Source organism: Phocoena phocoena, chromosome 7 (genome assembly GCF_963924675.1).
Source record: "Phocoena phocoena chromosome 7, mPhoPho1.1, whole genome shotgun sequence".
NCBI classification, from domain to species: Eukaryota; Metazoa; Chordata; class Mammalia; order Artiodactyla; family Phocoenidae; genus Phocoena; species Phocoena phocoena.
The window spans coordinates 55,669,509-55,692,603 of NC_089225.1; the positions used below are offsets into that span (position 1 = coordinate 55,669,509).

At 39.2% G+C, this 23,095-nt stretch overlaps 1 protein-coding gene across 2 annotated transcripts in view; it reads left to right on the forward strand.

Annotated features, from left to right (window-relative positions):
- Window positions 1-23,095, forward strand: part of MAP3K20 (mitogen-activated protein kinase kinase kinase 20) — a 158,929-nt gene that overhangs the window by 90,718 nt on the left and 45,116 nt on the right. The window contains exons 8-11 of one of the 2 annotated variants that reach the window (XM_065880323.1): window positions 3,118-3,192; window positions 9,922-10,028; window positions 17,990-18,125; window positions 21,876-22,548. In XM_065880323.1, the coding sequence (XP_065736395.1) occupies window positions 3,118-3,192; window positions 9,922-10,028; window positions 17,990-18,125; window positions 21,876-22,259 (702 nt within the window). In that variant the 3' untranslated portion in view covers window positions 22,260-22,548. Of the gene's footprint in view, window positions 1-3,117; window positions 3,193-9,921; window positions 10,029-17,989; window positions 18,126-21,875; window positions 22,549-23,095 lie in introns of those variants that run through there. The other variant, XM_065880322.1, reaches the window with a different exon arrangement.

Here is a 23,095-nt window from a genome sequence, read left to right on the forward strand (position 1 = left end):
ACTTTCAGAGAGACATTTTAAATGTGAGCTAGTCACACTAGAATGCTAGTCATCCTAGACTCATAGGAAGCTGCAAAAATATTACAAAGAATTCTGTGTACCCTTCACCCTGCTTCCCCCACTGGTGAGACATAGGTATAGTATAGTATGAAAACCAGAAAATTGACACTGATCCATTACTGTTAACCAGACTCTAGACCTTATTTGGTTTCACCATGTAGGATTACTTTTTGCATCTATAGGAAGATGATACTTTCTAAAAATTATATCTGAAGACCTTTAATTCCAAACCCTTAATAATGAAATAAGGTCTTCAAACGATCATTTTTCCTATTATTAAATCCTATTGAAACTAGAATCCATAAAGCACTGTTAAACTTTACAAAGCAAACAGTGAACTCATAGAAAGCATGAAATTAAGAGGGTATTACTAATAAATTTTAAAAACCTTACAGATGTGTCTATCTGCCTTTGTAATTTCCATAAAACTCAATTAGTAGTCATTCAGAGTGTTCTGGCATTATAATTCCTATCTTTATAAATGCTTAAATATGTTTTATTCTAAGTAGCAAAATTACTATTCTTTGTTAACATAGAAATCCTCAAAAACTTAATCCATTGTTCTTGACTACACTTTAAAAAAAGATAATGAACTTGACTTAAAAAATAATTATTGCATCTTACGTTGAAAATGGTGCAAAAAAGAATATGATCTTTTTAAAAAATATCATGCCTAATTTAGTGATTAGGAAATATTTTAATTTTAAATTTGAAAGTGTTTTATTTTAAAATATTTAAGTTTTAAGTAGTGTTGCAAACCTGGTGCTAATATCTGGTTATTTCAGGATGTTTTAATGAATTAGGAATGCCCACAGTTATGTAATCAGGACTTAAATATTTTAGATTCTCTTTTAAAGTACTTTTTAGTGTACCAAAACAATCCGTTACATGAAGTGTCTGAGTCTAGATTTAACTGATCTTTGACCATCTCAGATAATTTGAAATAATTATGTCTCCTTTTATACTGTCTTACATGTGGTATCTAAAAAGTTTGTCAGTAAGAAAAGATCAACATCCATATTCAGCCAGTTCACATTTCAGTTCTTGGGAAAATGTTGTGCTAAAGTTATGTTGAAAATGTTACCTTTTATGAAAACTTATTTTTCATTACACATGGAGTACATTCAGTCACATAATTGCAGTCACTGTTTTTATTAGTTGCCATCCCCAACCATCTTACTTTTTTTTTAAGTAAACACATGATTTTCCTTTTGACCTTCATCAAAAGGTTTCCAGTTTGCATTACAGTAAAATAATAGTACCATTTACTACGTCTTGCTCTATTCTATGAAATCACAAGACCAGAAGTTGAAAAATGCTTAGTGTAGCCTCTAAGTTGTAGAGTTGTTTTTTTGTTTTTTTACTTTGCTTTAAAGTTTTATTTATTTTGGTTTATTTTTATTTTAATTCCAAATATAGATTGTCTGTTTTCTTGCCAAGGCAACTGTTTTTCTAGTTTTATACGTAGCCTCCCTCACATCCAACTAAATTGTTTTGTTTTTTATTTGCAAAACTTCTTGGCAAAAAATACTGTAAAATAAATCTTCTTAGTAAAGAGGTTCTCAGCTCTATCACATCCAATGCTCTCTTTATAACAACCATGTTAATGCTTCGTCTTCTTCCCTGAAATGAAATTTGGAGGTAGTACAACATTGTATTTTAAGTCAACGTGATGCTCTAAATGTAATATAAGGAAGAAGTAAGTATGTATTGCAAGGTGTAAATGCTCAGGCATACCAACAGTAGAGGTGATGATGGAGGTTTTAGATGCTTCCACCTATGGATAAATAGAATTCAACAGCTACAAATGCAGAGTAGAAATGAGTTGTATTAATGATTCCAGTACCATGAGCAACACTGTTGTAGGCAACATTTTCCCAAAATCTTGGTAAGGTTATGAATAATGCAAAAATCAATCTGCCCTTGATTTATTTTATTTAGTAGTTGCATTCATAGAATGTTCAGTGTATTTTTAAAATATCTTTAAAAATACTCTATTTATAAATCAGATTCTAAGGCTCAGAAAATTATAAGCGTCATTGTTTTCTTGTTTTACTCACATGAATGCACCTGGGGCATTTGAAGTTTGATGGAATGCAGGAGAATTTTTAATCAGGGCTTTACTATATATCGAAAGATGGCCAGCATTCTTGACCTGCTCCAGGTGCAACCCTCCAGACTTTAAAACAAAAATGTCTCTGTAGGGCTTCCCTGGTGGCGCAGTGGTTGGGAGTCCGCCTGCCGATGCAGGGGACACGGGTTCGTGCCCCGGTCCGGGAAGATCCCACATGCCGCGGAGCGGCTGGGCCCGTGAGCCATGGCCGCTGAGCCTGCGCGCGTCCGGAGCCTGTACTCCGCAACGGGGCAAAAAAACAAACAAACAAAAATGTCTCTGTAGATCTGTAAACTGCCCCTGGGGGCATTACATGTCCTGTGAGAACCACTGCTGTACAATGTTAGAACAAGACTAACCCTCACATAATCTTTGTTCTATCAAGTCCTTATAATTTATGCATTTGACCAAAACTAAGCCATAATGAATCATCCATTCAGAATGTCTCATTTGCTGCTGAGAGAATGCACACTTCTTTAAAATTATCTCTGTGCTCAAGATGTTTTCAGAAGTTGTACACTATTGCCAAAGCTGAACTGTTTTCCTAGTTACCTGGCCTGTTTGCATATCTCATAGCTGTCTATAAAAATACAGTGATAGATGTGTGGTTTAGATTTAGTATTTAAGTTCCAACTTGCCCCTCTCGTACTGGTTTCTTTTAGACTTGATTCTATATTTTGTTGCACTTGTTGTGCTGAGCCCTATTTCTTCATCCACTGTGATTCCTCTTTGGAGGAAAACGGTAAAGTGTCTTTAGAGCTTAGATGCTATGAACCTAAATGTAAATTCTCACCAGTCACATATCAATCAACGCAAGTTTTAAATTTTATGTCTTGTTTATGCTACTAAATTAACTCTTTTATACCTTTCAATTAGAATTTCCTTCCTTTAGTGAGAAAATCCTTGTGTTTTGTTTTGATTTATTTTTTCTTTCCCTGTTACAGAGATTAACCATTCCAAGCAGTTGCCCCAAGAGTTTTGCTGAACTGTTACATCAGTGTTGGGAAGCTGATGCCAAGGTACACACACACACACACATATATATATATTTTTGTTGTTGTTGTTGTTCTGAAATTTCACTTGTTTGTTTGGCTTTGACTTTTTAAAACTTGGGGTAATAAAATTCATTACAAAGCAAAACTGGGTTGCTGTTCTTCCGAGCCCCAGATTGACTGTGAAGGCTTTCTGTTGACATCTACTTGTCTTGATCCCTAGAAATCATTACTGGGTCTTTCTTACAGCACTCTGGCATTCTTGAGTCAATAAAAAAGAATTCTGTTACGTTGTTTTTAATCTTTAATAGTAACTGTTGCACCTCCATGTTATACAGATGCTAGCACACGGTGCTTATTGTAAGCCAGGAACTGTTCTAAGCATTTTATGTATGTTAACTCATTTATTCCTCAGAATATCTCTGTGAACTAGGTAGTGTTATTATCTTCATTTTACACATGAACACAGAGGTTAATTAGTGAGCTCAAGACCACACAGCTGGTAAGTGGTGGAGCTGGAGGATGAAGCCAAACCAGCTGACATAAGTCCCTGTGCTTAACCACTACACCATATTGCCTTTCTAGCCAAACACCAGGCAAAGGTAGCACTTCTAGAGAATCTTGATACACACTCCCTGTGGAGTTTCAGTGATGTTTTTTAAGCTATCACAATAGAGTTGGAGAAATTCCAAAAATTAAGGCTTTCATGTGGTTATCCCATTCGAGCATGAACGGCTCATTTCCTTTCCCCGCAAAGGTCTGTTTAAAAGACTCTTACAGGGCTTCCCTGGTGGCGCAGTGGTTGAGAGTCCACCTGCCGATGCAGGGGACACGGGTTCGTGCCCCGGTCCGGGAAGATCCCACATGCTGCGGAGCGGCTAGGCCCATGAGCCGTGGCCGCTGAGCCTGCGCGTCTGGAGCCTGTGCTCCGCAACAGGAGAGGCCACAACAGTGAGAGGCCCGTGTACCGCAAAAAAAAAAAAGACTCTTACATACATACAGAAATGTTTATAGGTAAAATGATAGACGAGTCTCGGATTTGCTTCAAAATAAAGTGAAGGGAAATGGATGATGGTATAGATTAAATACCGTCATCCATGATAATTTTTGAAGTGACAGGTATATAGAGGGTCATTATATTGTTCTCTGTACTTTCGCGTATGTTTGGAATTTTCCATAATAAAAAGATAAAAATTAAAAAGATCCTCACAGATTAAATATTGGAATAAGAGAGATACACTCAAGGGACTTCCCTGGTAGTCCATTGGGTAAGACACTGCGTGCCCAATACAGGGTGCCGGGGTTCGATCCCTGGTCGGGGAACTAGATCCCGCATGTGTGCTGCAACTAAGAGTCCGCATGCCGCAACTAAAAGATCCCGCATGCCGCAACTAAGGATCCTACGTGCTGCAACGAAGATCCCTCGTGCCGCAACCAAGACCCGGTGTAGCCAAAAATAAATAAATAAATATTTAAAAAATAATAATAATAGGGGGCTTCCCTGGTGGTGCAGTGGTTAAGAATCCGCCTGCAAATGCAGGGGACACGGGTTCAAGCCCTGGTCCAGGAAGATCCCACATGCTGCGGAGCAACTAAGACCTTGCGCCACAACTACTGAGGCTGCACTCTACAGCCTGCGAGCCACAACTACTGAGCCCACGTGCCACAACTACTGAAACCCGTGTGCCTAGAGCCCATGCTCTGCAATGAGAGAAGCCACATGAGAATCCCATGCACCGCAACGAAGAGTAGTCCCCGCTCACTGCATCTAGAGAAAGCCCGCGTGCAGCAACAAAGACCCAACGCAGCCAAAAAATAATTAACTAATTAAAATGATAATAATAAAAGAGATACTCTCAAGAAAGGAACTAAAATTTTATAGTTCAAATTTGTCCGGTTTTTCATGGAAATAGGTGTATTACAAACCGACCTTTTAAATAGAGATCTAAAAAGAAAGATTTAAGAATGGAATTTCTCCCTTAATTTAAATGCAGTTCCTGTATGACCCCCAAGAAGAATGAATGATGATAACATATACAGCAGTTCCTCGGTATGGGGTGGGGGGTGGGGGGGATAGTTGGTTCCAGAACCCCAGCGGAATCCACGGATGCTCAAGTCCCGTATATCAAACGGCGTAGTTGAGACAGGAACCCCCCGTCCATCCTCGGGTTCAATAGCCTGTTCGAACTTGGGTTCACCAATATGGAAACGTGCGTTTTGTCTAGTGGGAGTAACTCGTAACACTTGGTGAGTATGGGGATTGTGTTAGTATCAGGCAGAATTCATGCTGAATCATGAGTAGTGGTTTTCAGCACACTGTTCCACACCACAAGCGAGAACAGCTGAACACCAAGCACAGTAGTGCAGCCAGTAGCACAGCAAGGGACACGGACCGGAGAGGTCCCTCTGCCCCACGTGCTCCCTGTTGGCTGGGATGAGCGGTGCTTTGTCTTGGAAGAGTTTGTTGCTGGTTCTCCCCAGCCTTGTGCGTTTGGCCTGGTGAACCAGCAGCCTCCATCTGCTTTCACTCCCGTTCATCAGACTACCCTCACCCTTTTTTAAAGAGTCCTACATTTACTTAGTATTGTTTTTTATTAAGGAACTTAACAGTTTTTAAACTGTTAGTATTTTTATGTAGGTTTATTATTGTTTCATTAGTTTTTTTATGACAAAGTTGATAGGTTTTGAATGGTCTGTCCTGCCCCTGTGTAGGCCTTATTTTAGTGTGTGATTTTTTAGAATATGGGGATTTTTAAGCATTAAGAGAAATGCCTGCACTTTGCAACTAATCCAGTGGAAACTGTAAGTGGCTATTTGCAAGCTTTCTGTAGAACATTTATTTTATACTATTAAAATACTACCCTTTTCATACCCTACCACTTATATGTCCGTTGTGGCCCAGTTGGTAATTTTTGTAGTATTTTTCTCTCTGATGCTCAAGTAGAAATTTCACCTGAAGTTATGTGTGCTGAATTAGATGAATGCAACTAGATCTCTGTAATTTTAATTATATTTCAGTATGCAAAGCAGGTTTTGAGTTTCTTAATCAGAAACTCTGTACTATGTTAATTAAAATTCTAAGAATATACATTTATGGTGTATTAATTAAATGATAGTGTAAACACCTACACAACAAGGACATTAGGTCCAGAGTTGACGCCATGAAGTTGGCATGTCTCTATTGAACATGTAGTAAGCTGACCCTTTCTTAGGGTCAGAGGAATCTTGTGTTCTAGCCCCGAGAAGTATGAAGAATGTTTGAGATCAATTTTTATTTCCTAAATTCATGGCATTTTATTCTGATACAAATAATATATGCCCTCTATATTTGATTTGATTATGCATCCAGCTTACATTTCTAACTCTCTCATTGCTCTGTCCTCTAGACACACCTTACACACCTTCTTTATTCCCTGAACATGTTCTTTTCCTTCTTTTCTTTTCTCCCCTGATTACTTCACCATCAAGCCTTCCCTGGTTATTCTGTTTACCCCTGTCCATACTAACTACTTCTTTTCCAAAACCATAATCTGAGCTACTGCCTCATCTTGTGCTGTTGCATTTTTTAAAATATCTTTTCTTCCTAAATGGATTACAGGCTCCATGAGGGAATAGAGCTAGCTTTTCTTTGTTTCCCTATAGCATCTTCCGTAAATTCAGTGAGTAGATGTACAATTTTTTGTTGACTCAAGTGGCCAGAGCAAGGTCTATTTCCTGAGAAGTACATTTTAGTTCTCTGGCTAGAAGTATATAGCAATTCAACCAGGAGTTGGTGCCAGTCCTATGCCCATAGATAGAGCAATAGTTGGTTAAAATATATTTTATTTCTTTTTTTTTTCAGTCCTTAGGCTCTAGAGTATTAACACATAGATTAAAATATTCAGCTCACCTATAGAAATATATTCTTTTGCAATGAGGAGGTAGAAATGTATACAAGAGAAAGCTGCTATTAGGTAAATAAATGTTAGATAATTCCAGTGGCTTCCACCAGGTGTTCAAAAAAATTTTTTTGAAGAAAAGAAGGAAGTAAAGGTGGGTATTGGTTCAAGTTCTAAAATGATATTTCTAAAGGAGAAAAAAATAATAGTTAAAGCCCTGAGTTTGATAAGAAGTAATGTCTTACCATCATGTGATGAAGCATTTTGAAGTGTTTAAGAGCATAGACCCTGGTTCTGTAACTTGCTTCCTGTGTGATACTGGGCAAGTCATACTTTTCTGAGACTGACCTTCCTTATCTATAAAACAAAAATAACAAATAATGTATACAGATGCTTAATAAATTGTTCTGGTTGTGCCTTTTTAAGTAAGCAAAGCCTACATAATACATAAAAGGAACCTAGACCGCTTCGGAGGAAGATCCTAGACCAAATGCCGTATTCTGTAACCAGAATACTCATTAAATATTAACACAAAATTCTACATTGTTGATACCTTCTAAATGTTCACTTTGATAATTTCCATCTGAGAGCATATTCTAACTATAAAATTAAGATTTTTTCAGGGATACTTGCCATCCAATTACAAAAAGTTTTACCTTATCTCAAGAATGATTAAGTGGGGCTTCCCTGGTGGTGCAGTGGTTGAGAGTCCGCCTGCCGATGCAGGGGACACGGGTTTGTGCCCCGGTCCGGGAGGATCCCACATGCCGCGGAGCGGCTAGGCCCGTGAGCCATGGCCACTGAGCCTGCAACGGGAGAGGCCACAACGGTGAGATGCCCGCGTACCGCAAAAAAAAAAAAAAAAAAGAATGATTAAGTGTAGGGAACAATATTATTCTTTGAAAATTTGTCAGCTCCTCCTGCTGCTTTTCCATGAAAAATGAAAATCCTATATTTATTATATAATTAGTTCCTGTACAAACAATTAAAACATTTTTCCTTTTGCAACCTTGACACATGGTGGGAGAAATTAAAATGGGAACAAATTCAAAGAAGACAAACAGAATTTTTTCAAATTTCCTACTTAAGGCGCTTTTCTCTTTGCTTATTACAAGGCTTAGTGTACAATCAGTGACATTTAGCTACTTATGCCCTCTTTTAAAACACACACACCCACACATACACACACACACCCTTGAAAGAGAACAATAATGGGAGAACTCAGAATAAATATCCCAGTTTTATATTCCTGAGAAAAATTGCTTTTCTTAATGTAGGAAGCGCTCAAGTCCTGAGAGCAAGCCACCTCAACATTCTTCCTTCTTGTTTTTGTGCTCCTAAATTAAAATGCATGTTTTTAATTGCTGCAACGGTAATTTGTTCAGAAATGGTATAATTATGAGGTGTGATGAAGAGAGAATGTACATCATCCTTTTATTATCTTTCTCCATTTTTGTTTAAACCTTTTGTCTCAATCTTGGCTAGAGTCTAAAGAGAGAGACTAGGGTAGTTTTTGCTAGCTAAAGAAATACATCTAACCACTCCTTTTTCAATTTCTAGTAAACAGTACCTGAGAGTTTCCCAGCATCAAAACTAGTTTTAATGTGGAATAAACATTGAGAACAGTGAAGTTATGATGGCTTTAAAATTGGGGAATTTTTCTCTGAGCAACTGGTTTAGGAAATTTTATAAGTTCTGCTAGATTAATAAGTAGATTTCCCCCAACATTTTATTATAAAAATTTTCAAACATATGGAAAAGTTGAAAGAATTTTACAGTAAACACTGGTATACCCATCGCCCAGAATCTACTGTTAACTTTTACTATACTTGCTTTATCACAAAGATTTTTTAAAATAAATTTATTTATTTGTTTATTTTTGGCTGTGTTGGGTCTTCGTTTCTGCACGCGGGTTTTCTCTAGTTGCAGTGAATGGGAGGCTACTTGCGGTGTGCAGGCTTCTCATCGTGGTGGCTTCTCTTGTTGCAGAGCACGGGCTCTGAGCGTGTGGGCTTCAGTAGTTGTGGCTCATGGGCTGGAGCGCAGGCTCAGTAGTTGTGGCACACGGGCTTAGTTCTCCGCGACATGTGGGATCTCCCCGGACCAGGGTTCGAACCCGTGTCTCCTGCATTGGCAGGTGGATTCTTAACCACTGCACCACAGGGAAGCTTCTATCACATAGCTTTCTTTTTTTGGCTGCACTGGGTCTTCGTTGCTGCATGTGGGCTTTCTCTAGTTGCGGTGAGTGAGGGCTACTCTTCATTGTAATGCACGAGCTTCTCATTGTGGTGGCTTCTCTTGTTGCAGAGCACAGGCTCTAGGCGTGCGGGCTTCAGTAGTTGTGGCACGCAGTCTCAGTAGTTGTGGCTTGTGGGCTCTAGAGCACAGGCTCAGTAGTTGTGGCGCACAGGCTTAGTTGCTCCATGGCATGTGGGATCTTCCCGGACCAGGGCTCGAACCCGTGTCCCCTGCACTGGCAGAAGGATTCTTAACCACTGCGCCACCAGGGAAGTCCTATCACATAGATTTTTAAAAGACTTAACTTTTTCCTTTTAGGAGTCCTTAATCATACCCAAAAGAGAGAATTAGTTAGTACTTTCCTTACCTGGAAAAATACTATAATCATTCCAACCTTAGGCCACACAATAGAAAAATGACATCTGAGTCTATTATGAATAACTGGTTGAAAATAAGAAGTATGGTTCCCTAAACCTGAGCAGTCTGACAGTTGTAAAATAACTAAATCGGGACATTACATCATATTTTATTTTGTTTTATATAGTAATAAGGTGACTTGACCTTATTACTATACCTGTGGATTTTCTCTTAAAGATCTACTTTCTTGCATCCCAACAAGTGATTATTTTTTCTCCTTCAGAAACGGCCGTCTTTCAAGCAAATCATTTCAATCCTGGAGTCCATGTCGCACGACACGAACCTTCCTGACCAGTGTAACTCATTCCTGCACAATAAGGCAGAGTGGAGGTAGGTGCCTCGCATCCGAGTCACATCATCTGACTTTAAGGGATCATGAGTAGCTTCAGCCAGGAACAGAACCTGGAAACTTGATGACAGTCCTGATTCCTTAGAAATTGGGGCTTTTTCGTGTGTTTTTTGTGTTAGAAAATTTTGGAGATCGAATAAGCCCTCCCTCTCATATGTAAGCAAAGAGTGTTCCTCTAAGTGTAAGAGTGTTGCTTTATCATATGTCTAAGTATTTAGAAAGCATATTAAAACAGTATCTTCTGAGATAAAAGACGGTTACCTGACATTCCTCTGTATGCACTCTGTGTTAGGAAACTTTGGCCTCTGTCCAGTGAGAAATAAAAATACTGTCTGCTTGGAAATATGCAGAGCGCTGTATCTGTTGATGGAAGAGTTAAGGAGACTGTAAAAACGCTTAAAAGAAAGCTTTTGATGTTAGAAATCCTATTAAATTTTTTCAGGTGTAAACAAACTTAGTAATGAGAGAATTGTATTGTGTGAGTGGAAGAAGTAAGCCCGAGATGAGACATTGGAGCCGGGTCACATGATGCACGAATATAAATAGCATGTTTGGAAGCTGACATAATTCCTCCCTGACTCAGCAGAGATTTAAGTAACTCATCTCTGCTCCTGTTAGCTATGGCAGTAACGTGACGCCTGGCGCCACCTGCCGATACCAAATGAATACTGCAGGCACTTAAAAAAACGACAATCGTTTACTCCTGGGATGACACATTTCTTTGGGCTTTCTGTTTGGTGTTTTACAATAACCTTCTTTATTTTTTATTCTTTGGGAATCTCTAGGACCAGTGAGTTAAAATGAATTTTTACTTAGTGATACAAAAGTAATACTGTTTGCTGGAGTCTAGGTGTGTATGAGGGACTTTGTTCTGGGCTGAAATAATTAACAAAACAAAACATGTAAGTAATATTTGTTTCCTACAGTTAAGCGATCAGCACAAATCTAATCAGATCACTCCCCTTTTAAATCAGTATAAGGGGCTGCCATTAGTCTAGGACAAAGGCCAAAATACTTAAGATCCATGACACCCTCCGTGCTCTTGCCTCAGCAACCTCATCTTAAGAGCATCATTCTACCCCTTAATTTTTGACGTTGGTCCCTCAACACATGCATATTTCTCCCTCATACCTTGCAAATGCAGTATCTTCTGTATAAAATTCATCCCAGCGACACACCAACCCTGACGCCCAAACCCAACTTAGCTCCTCCTACTACTGCTTCAAATAGTAGCTGAAAAAAACTCCTTTAAGGAGGTGTTTCCTGACCCCAGACCAGCTGAGGTTCCACTTTATGTGCCCTGAGAGCATCTCCTTCATAGCTTCTACTGCAGTTGAAATTGATAAGTAGTTCTGCAATCTGTTGTTTAATAATGTGTGTCTCGCTGGCTAAAATGTAAGAGAGTCGGATCATCTCTTTTGTTCCTTGCTGTAACTGGAGCCTCTAGAACGTATCTTGAATACCGACGGCAGTTGCTCAACAGACATTTGGAGAAGGAAATACCACGGTGGTAATAATATTAAAAGACATCACAATGTTACACAAAAGAATAGAAATATGTAAGTTAATTTGTTTGCTTTGACAAATGTGCTTCTTACATTCATTCATTCAGATATTCATTGAACCTCTGCTGGGGAAAGGTGTCCTTTAGTATTGGGCTCTGGTGATGAGCGGAACAGCCCCAGTGCACGTGGAGTGTCAGTACTGGATTACTAAACACAAATCTACGAATAACTTTCATTACCATTTTGATAAGTATTATGACAGAACATTACTGGACGTCTGAGTGTATATAACCGTGAAATCTAATCTAGTCTGAGGGTTTAATAAGGGGATTCTCTGAGGAACTGCTGTTTGATCTGTTGGCCAAAGGATTAGTAGGATTTTAATACTACTATTAATACCCATGAGATAGGGAGTCTTTGAAGTATGTCAACAAAATCAGAAAATAGGGGGAAAGTTGGTAAGTTTTCTATATAAAAATGTAAAACCTCCATAAGACCAAAAGCAATACCCACCATCAATAAATTTCTAAGACAGATGCCATAGTGTTACAGCTTTTTTCCTATATAATAGATCATCTGTTCTAAAAGTTTCTAGTCTCAGGACTCCATTACACTCTGAAAAATTATTGAGGACTCCAAAGGGCTTTTGTTTAAATGAGTTACATCTGTCAGTATTTACCACATTCAAAATTAGAACTGAGAAAAAAATTTAAATATGTAGTTATTGATTCATTTAAAAGACAGTAATAAATCCTGCTTCCGCATTCAGCCTATGGTACTGTCCCATGTCATGGAACCTGTGGAAAAGTCTGTACACTTATGAGAGAATGAGAGTAGAAAAGGTAAATCATGTCTTGATGTTATACTGAAAACCAATTTAACCTTTGAAAAGCTCTCCTGAGTCCCCAGATCACACTCTAAAACCACCACTTCTGTCTTTAAAATAACATTTAATTAAAATATCATATTAAAGGGCCTGAAATGGCATTACACAAAAAAAGAAGTCAAATGACCAATAAACATGTGAAAAGTATTCAACCTCATTTAGCAATCAAATCAAAGGGAACATAATTTATTCATCAGATTGGCAAAAATTTATATCATGAAAATATCCAGTGTTACAAACTTCCTCATCCTTCGCTGGTGGGAAAATACTACCTTTTGGAGGACAGTTTGGCTATACAGATCAGACACCTCTCCCACTGCCATTTCATTCCTAAGAAAATAAACGGGAAGGTTGTGCAAGAATGTATGGACATTTGTTTATCACATCCTTTAGAATGATAAAACTGGAGATGAGCTTAAAGTGAAATAAAAGATTGATTTGGTTTTTTTGTGGTTTTTATGACTTAGAAAATTATGATATCCCCACACACAAAATAGTATGGAGCCTTTCATGATATTACGGATCTGATAAACGATTCAAAAATGGATGCTACGGTCCAGTACGTTCAGAATGATTCCATTTATTCTAAAATAAACACATATTTATGTGTACATGTATGTGCACGTAGAGAAAAGTATAAAAAGGTCAGTGTTACATATCATTGGGTAATGAGATTATGGGAAAGTGTTTTCTATGTGTATATCTTTATTTTGTATAATAAACCTGAATTCGTTGAATCACAAATTTATTTTTTTTAATTCTTCAAGCTAAAAAGATGAGAGAAATAAAATTGGTAATACATTAATGTATTTTAGTAAAAGGCAAACAGTTGCTTAGGGGGCTTCCTCATTGGCTGTCTTTCAGGAATTCCTTAATCCTGAGAGCTGGAGAAAGAATACATATCTTTACCTGAAGCACTAAACCACAGTTTGAGCGGCAGCAGAGCTGTTTTAATTGAACTTGGTAATTGGTTAAAAACGTGGGGAATAATAATCATATTAATTAGAGTAACAATAACGAACACAGCTGTCGTTTATCAATTCTTAACCAGATGCTTGTAGTTTATTTGGATTATCTTTTTTAATCCACATAGCAACCCTAGCGTGTACATCACAGGTGCAAGAAGCGAGACCTGGACAGGTTGGACAACCTGCTCAAGATTATACCATGTGAAACAGAACCAGCGCTGGCACCCAGGTGGTCTGATCCCACAGGCCTGCTGTGGCGCACATGCTGTGCGGTGCTGTCCCTGAATTTGTGGCCAGTGTCATGCCCTCCACTGGATTCCCTTTTAGCAAAGAGAAGCATCACAGGGGCATGATGGCTTTTTGTTTTTGTTTTTTTTTTGTGTGTGGTACGCCAGCTTCTCACTGTTGTGGCCTCTCCCGTTGTGGAGCACAGGCTCCGGACGCGCAGGCTCAGCGGCCATGGCTCACGGGCCCAGCCGCTCCACGGCATGTGGGATCTTCCCGGACCGGGGCGCGAACCCGTGTCCCCTGCATTGGCAGGCGGACTCTCAACCACTGCGCCACCAGGGAAGCCCAAGGGCATGATGGTTTTAAGTGATGATTAGGGCAAAACAACTATCCCACTCAACGTGCCAAGTGTCCAAAAGAAGGAAATGTTTTGTCAGGTCATCTGGATATTTCAAAGGACAGCACATTCAGACCACTCCTCTCTTTCCCCTGACTTTTATCTGGTGTCTGAAACCATGCGTCTAGGGTCCAAAGTGTGTGTAGGAAGTTAACAAGTATCAGTGAAGTCGGACTCCCGTCCTGCTCTGGTGTTTCTGACAAATGCTTGTTTGCTGGTGGCGCTTCCTCTACACATAAACCAGATGGAACATCTAGTCTTAGAAACTTAAATGATTATTTTGAAAATTCTTTTTAAAACTAGGTTATTAAAAACCACATGAACTATGTTCTTTCCTTTTACCTAATAGGTGATAGGCAAGAAATCTAGTGTCAGACCTTTCCTTGTTCATCACATCTTCACCTTGTTTCTCCTCCTATTGACTTGTTAGCAATAGTGGCCACGAGCATTAAGAACAGAAAATGTGTCATCCTCTTGGTCGTGTTTTCAATTCTCGTTGCCCTTTGTGATTGTCTGCAGCCCTGTGGTCACCTGCACTGAGTGAGCCTCATGTCGCTGTGATAGTGCATTCAGGGTCTCTGTCTCTTGGTAAGACATTCTGCTGGTTGCATTCTTCCTTGGTGATCAAAATATTCTTACTCTGGCATGCCTTCTTAAACACAAAACACAGAGGGCTTCCCTGGTGGTGCAGTGGTTGAGAGTTCACCTGCCGATGCAGGGAACACGGGTTTGTGCCCCGGTCCAGGAAGATCCCACATGCCGCGGAGCGGCTGAGCCCGTGAGCCATGGCCGTTGAGCCTGCGGGTCCGGAGCCTGTGCTCCACAACGGGAGAGGCCACAGCCGTGAGAGGCCCGCGTACCGCAAAAAAACAAACAACCAAAAAAAAAGAAACACAGAGATTTAAAAAACTAATCTTTGCAATTTGGATTTTAGCACAAATCATTTAATATATAACACTAAATATAATATATATATTATCTATTTCTCATGTAATATACATATAACTGTTTTTATGAATTAATCTTTTATTTCAAAGTAAGTTTCTGTCTAGTAAAAGAAGATAATTATAGTTCATTGCCTGTTTTTGACATAGGGAAAATTTTCATCAACTTAAAACATATTAAACTATATTTTTAGAACAGGAGGGTTATATAAGGGCATCAGCCAATGCATTTGATGCGAAACAGTGCATCAAGAAAAACAGAGGGAACAGCCAGGGGAGCAACTGTCTTTGTGTTGCCATCCAGGTTTGGGTTACAGCTCTTGTGGCGTAGGACCTGGACCACTGCTGTCAATATCCCAGGGCGTCTGGGAAAGTCTCATTGGGGAGCATATTTACTCAGTTTTTGTTTTTCTGTGACAGCTCTCAGCTTACTTAGCTTTATTTAACTGTTGATGTATTTTCCAGAAGGGCTTAAAATCAGAGTGGGCTCCCAGAGCTGGAACTTGAGATGAATCCTTGGCTTAAATTACAAGTGAAATTGCATGCGTTGGCCATTTACCCTGATCAAAAAGAACACCAGTGAGCTCAGTCTCCCTGGCAAAAGAGTTGGGACTGGGCTTGGTGGAAGCACCACGTGGCAGCAGCCCCTGCCGTATCCCACTGAGTGTGCCCAGGCCCCTGCTGTATCCCACTGAGTGTGCCCAACTCTGCTGCCTCCTTTTCTCACCCTCTCATTTATTGAAGATGGCTCATTCTTTCTTTTTTGTTACAAAAGTTTTAACCTAAGCTTTTCTACACTGTGTTTTTTTCTTTAGTCCTCCATTTGAAAAATAAAAACACTTATTTATAAATGGGCATAATACTTTGTCTGAAATATCAGGGATAAAATTTGGATTTTATGATACAGTCATCATTTTGAAAGATGGCTGATTCACTGCTTTTCCTTAGGGACTCTAGTGTGACTTGACTTACCTGGCTTTATCATTTTCAGATGGCACCAATAAAAGGGACGGGGTTGACAGCAGAGGCTTTTCCACTTACTTTCCTGCCTCCCTTGCTCTGAGGTACTTTGCAGACAGCCAGGGAAGTAAAACGAGGAGCCCAAGTCCAGAAACACCTCAGTAGCTGTACTCGGAGTTGGGTTTTGCCAATTAATACCCAGAACCTTTTTGTTTTCCTTCATCTGCTTCTCATATCTACAAGGGCATTGGGATAAGCTGTCCACTTATTCTGATTTTCCCTGGACATAAAAAAGCAGACTTTGGCTACATACAGTCATCAACTTAGATCTGGGGACATCTACCTTCTGTAGTCAAAGTCCCAACCAGGATCGCACAGTCGGACGTGTAGGTGTGTCCCAGGGGCACATGGGAGCAGCTGTTGGCTCAGCAGCTAATCTCCAACCGGCTTTTCTTTCCAGTCCCTTCCTTGTTCTGCGTCCTTCCCTCTGCGCCTTCGCTAACCCTTCCTTCCACCCTTCGCTCTGCTTCCTCTCCTCCTTTCTCTCTTCTTCCCTCCCTCCCTCTCGGTCTCTCCTTCTTTCTCTCAGTCTCTCATTACCGTTGCTTTTCTCACAGGCTCTTCAGAAACTGAAGGGGAAGAACTTCCAACTCTCAGAGCATAAATTTAGACTTAAACATGATGACAGCCCTGAAGGAGAAAAAACCTGCCCTGAGCCATCTTACCAATTTCAGTTTCTATAAAGCACAGGTCTCTGTAACTGGACGTATTGTTCCAGGTGGTGAGGTTGGTCAGCCCATAGAGACTAAGGAGGGAACTAACTTGCTTTTAAAATTATTAGAGTTAAAAGGAACCTTAGAGTTCATCCGGCCCAGGATTCCCACACTTGCCTGATTGTCAAAAAACGACCTGGCTCTTCTTTCAGATAATGGAGATTCCTAAGCCTACCCAGCCCTACTGAATCCTGAGCTCTGAGGAAGGGTCCTAGGAATCTATGTTTTGTTGTATGTTTTGCCCAGGTAATTATTAGGATCAGGCAACTTGTGGAGCCCTGACAGAAGATAACTACCACCCCGTACAACTGAGGAGACTGAGTCAAGTTAATCAGTCAGTTACTTGAGCAAATAGGCTAAGGTGAACTTACTAGTGGTATGACAGTGACCATACAACTGGAGTCATTTTCCCATCTCTCTCTTTGTGAGATTAGTACCTGTTTCTTGGGGCTGTAATGAGAATAAGATGAGATAATATATAATAGAGCCAGATGACCGTAAGCGTTTTTTTTTTTTTTTGGTTGCACCGTGCGGCTTGTGGGATCTTAGTTCCCCAACCAGGGATCAAACCTGGGTCCACGGCAGTGAAAGCCCAAGTCTTTTTTCTTTTATAAATTTATTCTTACTTATTTATTTATTTTTGGCTGCGTTGGGTCGTTGTTGCTGCACGCGGGCTTTCTCTGGTTGCGGCGAGCAGGGGCTACTCTTGGTTGCGGTGCGCGGGCTTTTCGTTGCAGTGGCTTCTCTTGTTGCGGAGCACAGGCTCTAGGCGTGCGGGCTTCAGTAGTTGTGGCTCATGGGCTCTAGAGCGCAGGCTCAGTAGTTGTGGCGCACAGGCTTAGTTGCTCCACGGCATGTGGGATCTTCCCGGACCGGGGCACGAACCCGTGTCCCCTGCATTGGCAGGCAGATTCTCAACCACTACGCCACCAGGGAAGTCCCAAAAGCCCAAGTCTTAACCACTGGACTGCCAGGGAACTCCTTACCATAAGCATTTATTAAATGGCTAAACCAAGACACCAGCTCCATAGGTCAGGCCCCACCCAGTGGTTCTTCACTGCTTTGAGAAAGTATTCTGAGCTTATGTTTCCAAGCTAGAAACTACCTGTTGATTTTGAAGGATATGAAAGTATGAAAGATTTCCTATTCTCTGCTCATTTACTGTTTGGTTTCAAAGCACAGGTTTAGCCTTTTCCTTTGATTAAGCATTGTGATGGACCCCTCAGCATGTAACACCTCTTCAGCAAAGTTGCGACTTAAACCAGTTATATCCCTGTGCAGGTGTGAAATTGAAGCAACTCTTGAGAGGCTGAAGAAACTAGAACGTGACCTCAGCTTTAAAGAGCAGGAGCTCAAAGAACGAGAAAGACGGCTAAAGATGTGGGAGCAAAAGCTGACGGAACAGTCCAACACCCCGGTGAGTGTTCCCTGCAGGGTTCACGGATCCCGTACTTAGGAGGCTGGCTGAGCATGGCAGCATGGCACCCCTCCCCCCTCCCCTGCTGCCTCCTCACTTCCTGCCTCGTGCCTCTACATTAAAGGATCCACATTTACACTCCCGTAGCGCTCCTATCTCTTTTCAATTAACAAAATGCCAGAAATTTAGAAGGAAAGCTTAGCCTATTTCTGGCTCTTTCTCTGAGAACTGTTATTCTGTCAGTGTATTTGTGTATTAGAATTACAAAAATAAAATTCAGTGTATTTTCACACCATCTGCTAGATCCCCAGAGCCTGTGCCTCAAGGCTGATTAACTCTTTAGAGTCCGTCGGTAATTAATAAATGTTATACCAAGGCAAGCTAGCTGTCTGAGAAAGTCGTTGATGTGTCAGAACTTAACCGAGTTTTCCTTCTAAAAGAGAGCTAACTTAATGACCTATAAATGACGAGAATTAATATTCCTTGGGTCACAATCATGGGCAGCAAAAGATTGGAAAAAGACTTCTCTCAGGACAAGCGTCCAGTATTTACTCCACCAAAAAATGTACTGGTTTTTTTTCCAAGTCCTGTATTTGGACTAAGATAAAAATTCTTTGTAAGGATTTTGCTATTTATATACTTACCATGAGCTTATATGTTAACATGATATATTAAAATCTAGTCAAATTTCAGCATTCTTCCCTATTTTAAATAATTTATTATTTTAGGAATTAAGTATAAATTTATCATTGGCTTTTCCAGGGTTTTTAATGGGCAATATATGTCCACTTTAAGATCACAAGTAATAATAAGATTAAAAGTACACTTGTTATGTACTTTAAATTCATTTTTGATAGTTGCTATGGTGATTATACCAAAAAAAATTCTTAAATGCCCTTCACTTTGTGATCTTCAAAAAACTTTCCTGGGCTTCCCTGGTGGCGCAGTGGTTGAGAGTCTGCCTGCCGATGCAGGGGACGCGGGTTCGTGCCCCGGTCCGGGAGGATCCCACATGCCGCGGAGCGGCTGGGCCCGTGAGCCATGGCCGCTGAGCCTGTGTGTCCGGAGCCTGTGCTCCGCAAAGGGAGAGGCCACAACAGTGAGAGGCCCGCGTACGCAAAAAAAAAAAACTTTCCCATTTTTAAAAGTCTTAATCTCCATTTAGCAGCCAATGCCCAACTGCAAAGTATTTTCCAGTGTCTAAAGAATAAAATAGTTTGCCTCCTTTTCCAATTTATGTGGAGAAATAACCTGATTTCCAAAAAAGGAAAATACAGTGAAGTTAAATGTTTATTATCCGATTTAACTTTTTCAAAAATGACTTTGGTTATCCAGGGAATCCCAAAGTAAGAACTGAATTGCTATGCATAAGACTGTCATGGGACATTAAAACAGTACCACATCTTATAAGTTCAGTGAATTTTAACTTGGCTCTCAAGGAGTTAAGGAAAGTTTCCTGTTCTGGTTGAATTGGTACCAAGAGGCAGACTCAGAAAGCATTACCTTAAGGATCTTCAAGGGAACACTGCTTCTCCCAGAGCTGATGAGAGGCAAAAATATGACCATCTTCTGAAGTCTGAGGGTTGTGGGGATTTTTTAAGTACGTTGAAATCTTAAGCTATAAAGCACTGCATGGCTTGACTCTTTCTAAATGTAGCATTTTAAGAAAAAACGTTAAAGGACCCATTAAAGTATGCTTTAGAACCTTTCTTTAGATTACTGGCATTAGTTTTGCTAAGAAATTATGGGCTGCCTTGCACACATTATTGCTATTAGTAACGCAGTTGTATAATAAATGATGAAAAACTCTGAGTGCACAGTAGGTTGTATGCTTGCGTTTTAAATGCAGAAAACTCTCTGTAAAGGAACTGCTCTGAAGGCTACCATCTAACAATGGACAGCATGCAGCACGATCTCAATGAGATTTTCTTCCTTTTTTTTACTTATGAAGGCTAAGTTTTCTTTCTGTACAGAACTTGCTTTTAATGTCTCTTCTTCATAGAGCTGGTATTTCTGAAGGAAAGGTTTGTGCTCAGGTATTTTATAAGTAGATATTTTCTTTTATCCTCACATCAGTTTCTAGTTGACTATAAATGAGGTTTCTGAGAGACTGATAGAATAAACCTTTTTTAAAAGGAAGCGACTGGAGGTTGAGGTTTTCTCTGTAGCCTCATCTTAATTATAAAAGTTTAATATTTAAGTAACGTCATAAAAAATTGTATTACTGCATTTATTTCAAGGAAGGACACTGCTTTCTTTCCTGAAATTAAAACATTAGTTAAAGATATTTGGGAAGGTGAATTTTCCATACACAAATATGAACAATGTTTATTTTTAATGATTGTTGTAGCTTGATGTCGAAATTTTACTTCTTTTAAAAATAATAGCTTATTTGAGAGGCATTTGTTGAGATCTTAACATAATGTGAGGAAAGACGTATGAAATAATAAAATAGATAAGCAGTAAAGGGATCCTGAGAGTATCTAACAATTGAAAACAAATTTAAGAGGCTGAGAAATTTGACTGCAAGGAAAGTAATAGCCCGTTTCCGGTGTTAAAGGATCTAAAACAATTTCTTTCTTCCATGTAACTTCTGCTTTTTAGTTGAATTATATGAAGTTCTGATTGAACTAATAACTGTAGAGGTCTTTTCCTAATGGAGTTAAGATAGATTTTTTTTAAAAAAACTTGATTCCAACTTTAATTTAAAAATTAGGAAATTGGTCCTAAAACGTACCTTTACATGCAAATATGAAGGTCATCCCAGAATTATATTACTTTTTACCCTTATTTAAACAGCATCAAAATATAAGCCTTAATTTGCTTCTTTCTCAAAGGAAGAGGCAGTAACACTTTGAGATCCTAAGTTTTACCCCTGAAATGAACAACATTTATGGAAATAGGTTGGCTGTTTAAAATAATTATGTAAGAGTGAAAATAAATGTCTGTATCCGCTCTGAGAAGAATTCCTAGAAAAAAATTCTGCTAAAAGAAGGAAACTTGTAGAGAATAGAGACAAAGGTAACAACCTAAATTAATACTAGTTTCCTTTCCTCCCAATTTTCACATGTATTTACATACTTGTTTATAACTTAAATGTTAGAGACAATCTAGAATTTGTTTACAAGTGAATTATTTCATAAATTGGATAACAAGTATTATATCTGGCTGTAATAAATAAAAAAGGGAGACAAGTGAATTCTAGACTGTTTATTAGTTTATAGATACTTAATCTAGCTAAAAAGGTAGCTAATGACCCAAATCTCCCAATTGACTGCTAAACTGTTTTTATGCTTCCTCTAAGCTTTTCTTCTTTGGTCCAAGGTTTCTTGTTTATTTTTTTTAACTCGAGATTTAATCTCTACTTAATTTCTCTTTTAATATAATAGTTAACTAAATGTTTCCATATGAAAGTCAAATTGGGAAAAATTGAGAGAAATTCTAAAAACTACTTTGTTTTAAGGAAAATGAGGGCTTAAAACTTACAACTTCCTTCCTATTTGAAATTTGGCTTGCTGTGGTGCTTTGCAAACCTTTGGTTGTGATTTACTCTGTCATTTATAAATTATGGTAAACGCGCTGGAGCCAAACCTGCCATTAAATAAATTCTCAAATAATCCCTTACATTCATTTATTTCACTAATCGTTTACCTTCTGTGCAGCACCCACTAATTTTGTGGTATCTGTTTCCTTGGTATAAATTGGTCCTAATTTCTCTTTTTACTTCTGTCCTTTCTTCCCTCATGATAGCTTCTCTTGCCTCTTGCTGCAAGAATGTCTGAGGAGTCTTACTTTGAATCTAAGACAGAGGAGTCAAACAGTGCAGAGATGTCATGTCAGATCACAGCAACAAGTAACGGGGAGGGCCATGGCATGAACCAAAGTCTGCAGGCCATGATGCTGATGGGCTTTGGGGATATCTTCTCAATGAACAAAGCAGGAGCTGTGATGCATTCTGGGATGCAGATAAACATGCAAGCCAAGCAGAATTCTTCCAAAACTACATCTAAGAGAAGGGGGAAGAAGGTCAACATGGCCCTGGGGTTCAGTGATTTTGACTTGTCAGAAGGTGATGATGATGGTGCTGATGACGGTGATGAGGAAGATAATGACATGGATAACAATAGTGAATGAAAGCAGAGAGCAAAGTATTAAAATTGAAAATGTCCGGGAAAAACAAAAGAAACTTGTTATCTCAGTCTGTACAAAAACCAGTAAGGAGGTAGAAAACCAAGCACTGCATTTTTAGGCCAATCACATTTATATGACTGTCATTTCTTTACGATTTTACTTTTGATTTGTCTTTGCTTACAGAAAAGGGGGGAGGGGATTAAGCCAAAAAGGTCTATTCAATGAATCAGCAAATATGGTGCCTGATTATAGAAACTTGTGATTCTCTACGTAATACAGCACTTTTAACTAATGACATTCTGGCTTTCTAAAAATGAATACATTATAGTTTGATTTGATTTGATTTATTCAGTTGCTTTAAAAAACTTACATTTTGAACAAGCACTCTTAACTCGTAATTCTTCTTTGACACTTGATTTTCTCGTAACATACTATGTTTTTTTTCCCTTATGGCAATACACCAAACTGTCAGAAATAATTGATAGTGACTACAAAATCTAAGAATAAAAAAATTGAAATGAAAGGAGGTTCTAACAAATACTTCTCCAGAAATACCTAAGTGCTGAGGGTTTTTAATACTTAATAGCACGACTACTGAAAGTAAAACCCAAGAGATGTTTTCAGTAGTACGTTTGCAGGAGAAATACTCTAACTTGAAACCAAACAACAGTGTTGTGGCACTTCCGTACCAGTGCTCGCCCCAGAAGCTTCTTAACAGCACACTGTCATCTAAGGCTTAGCTTATACTTTACACAAAGAGAAAGAGAGGGTAAGGGATCACACTTCCAGGCAGTGTGAGTGTTAATATGGGGGCAGGAGTGTATGCGTGTGTGTTTGTT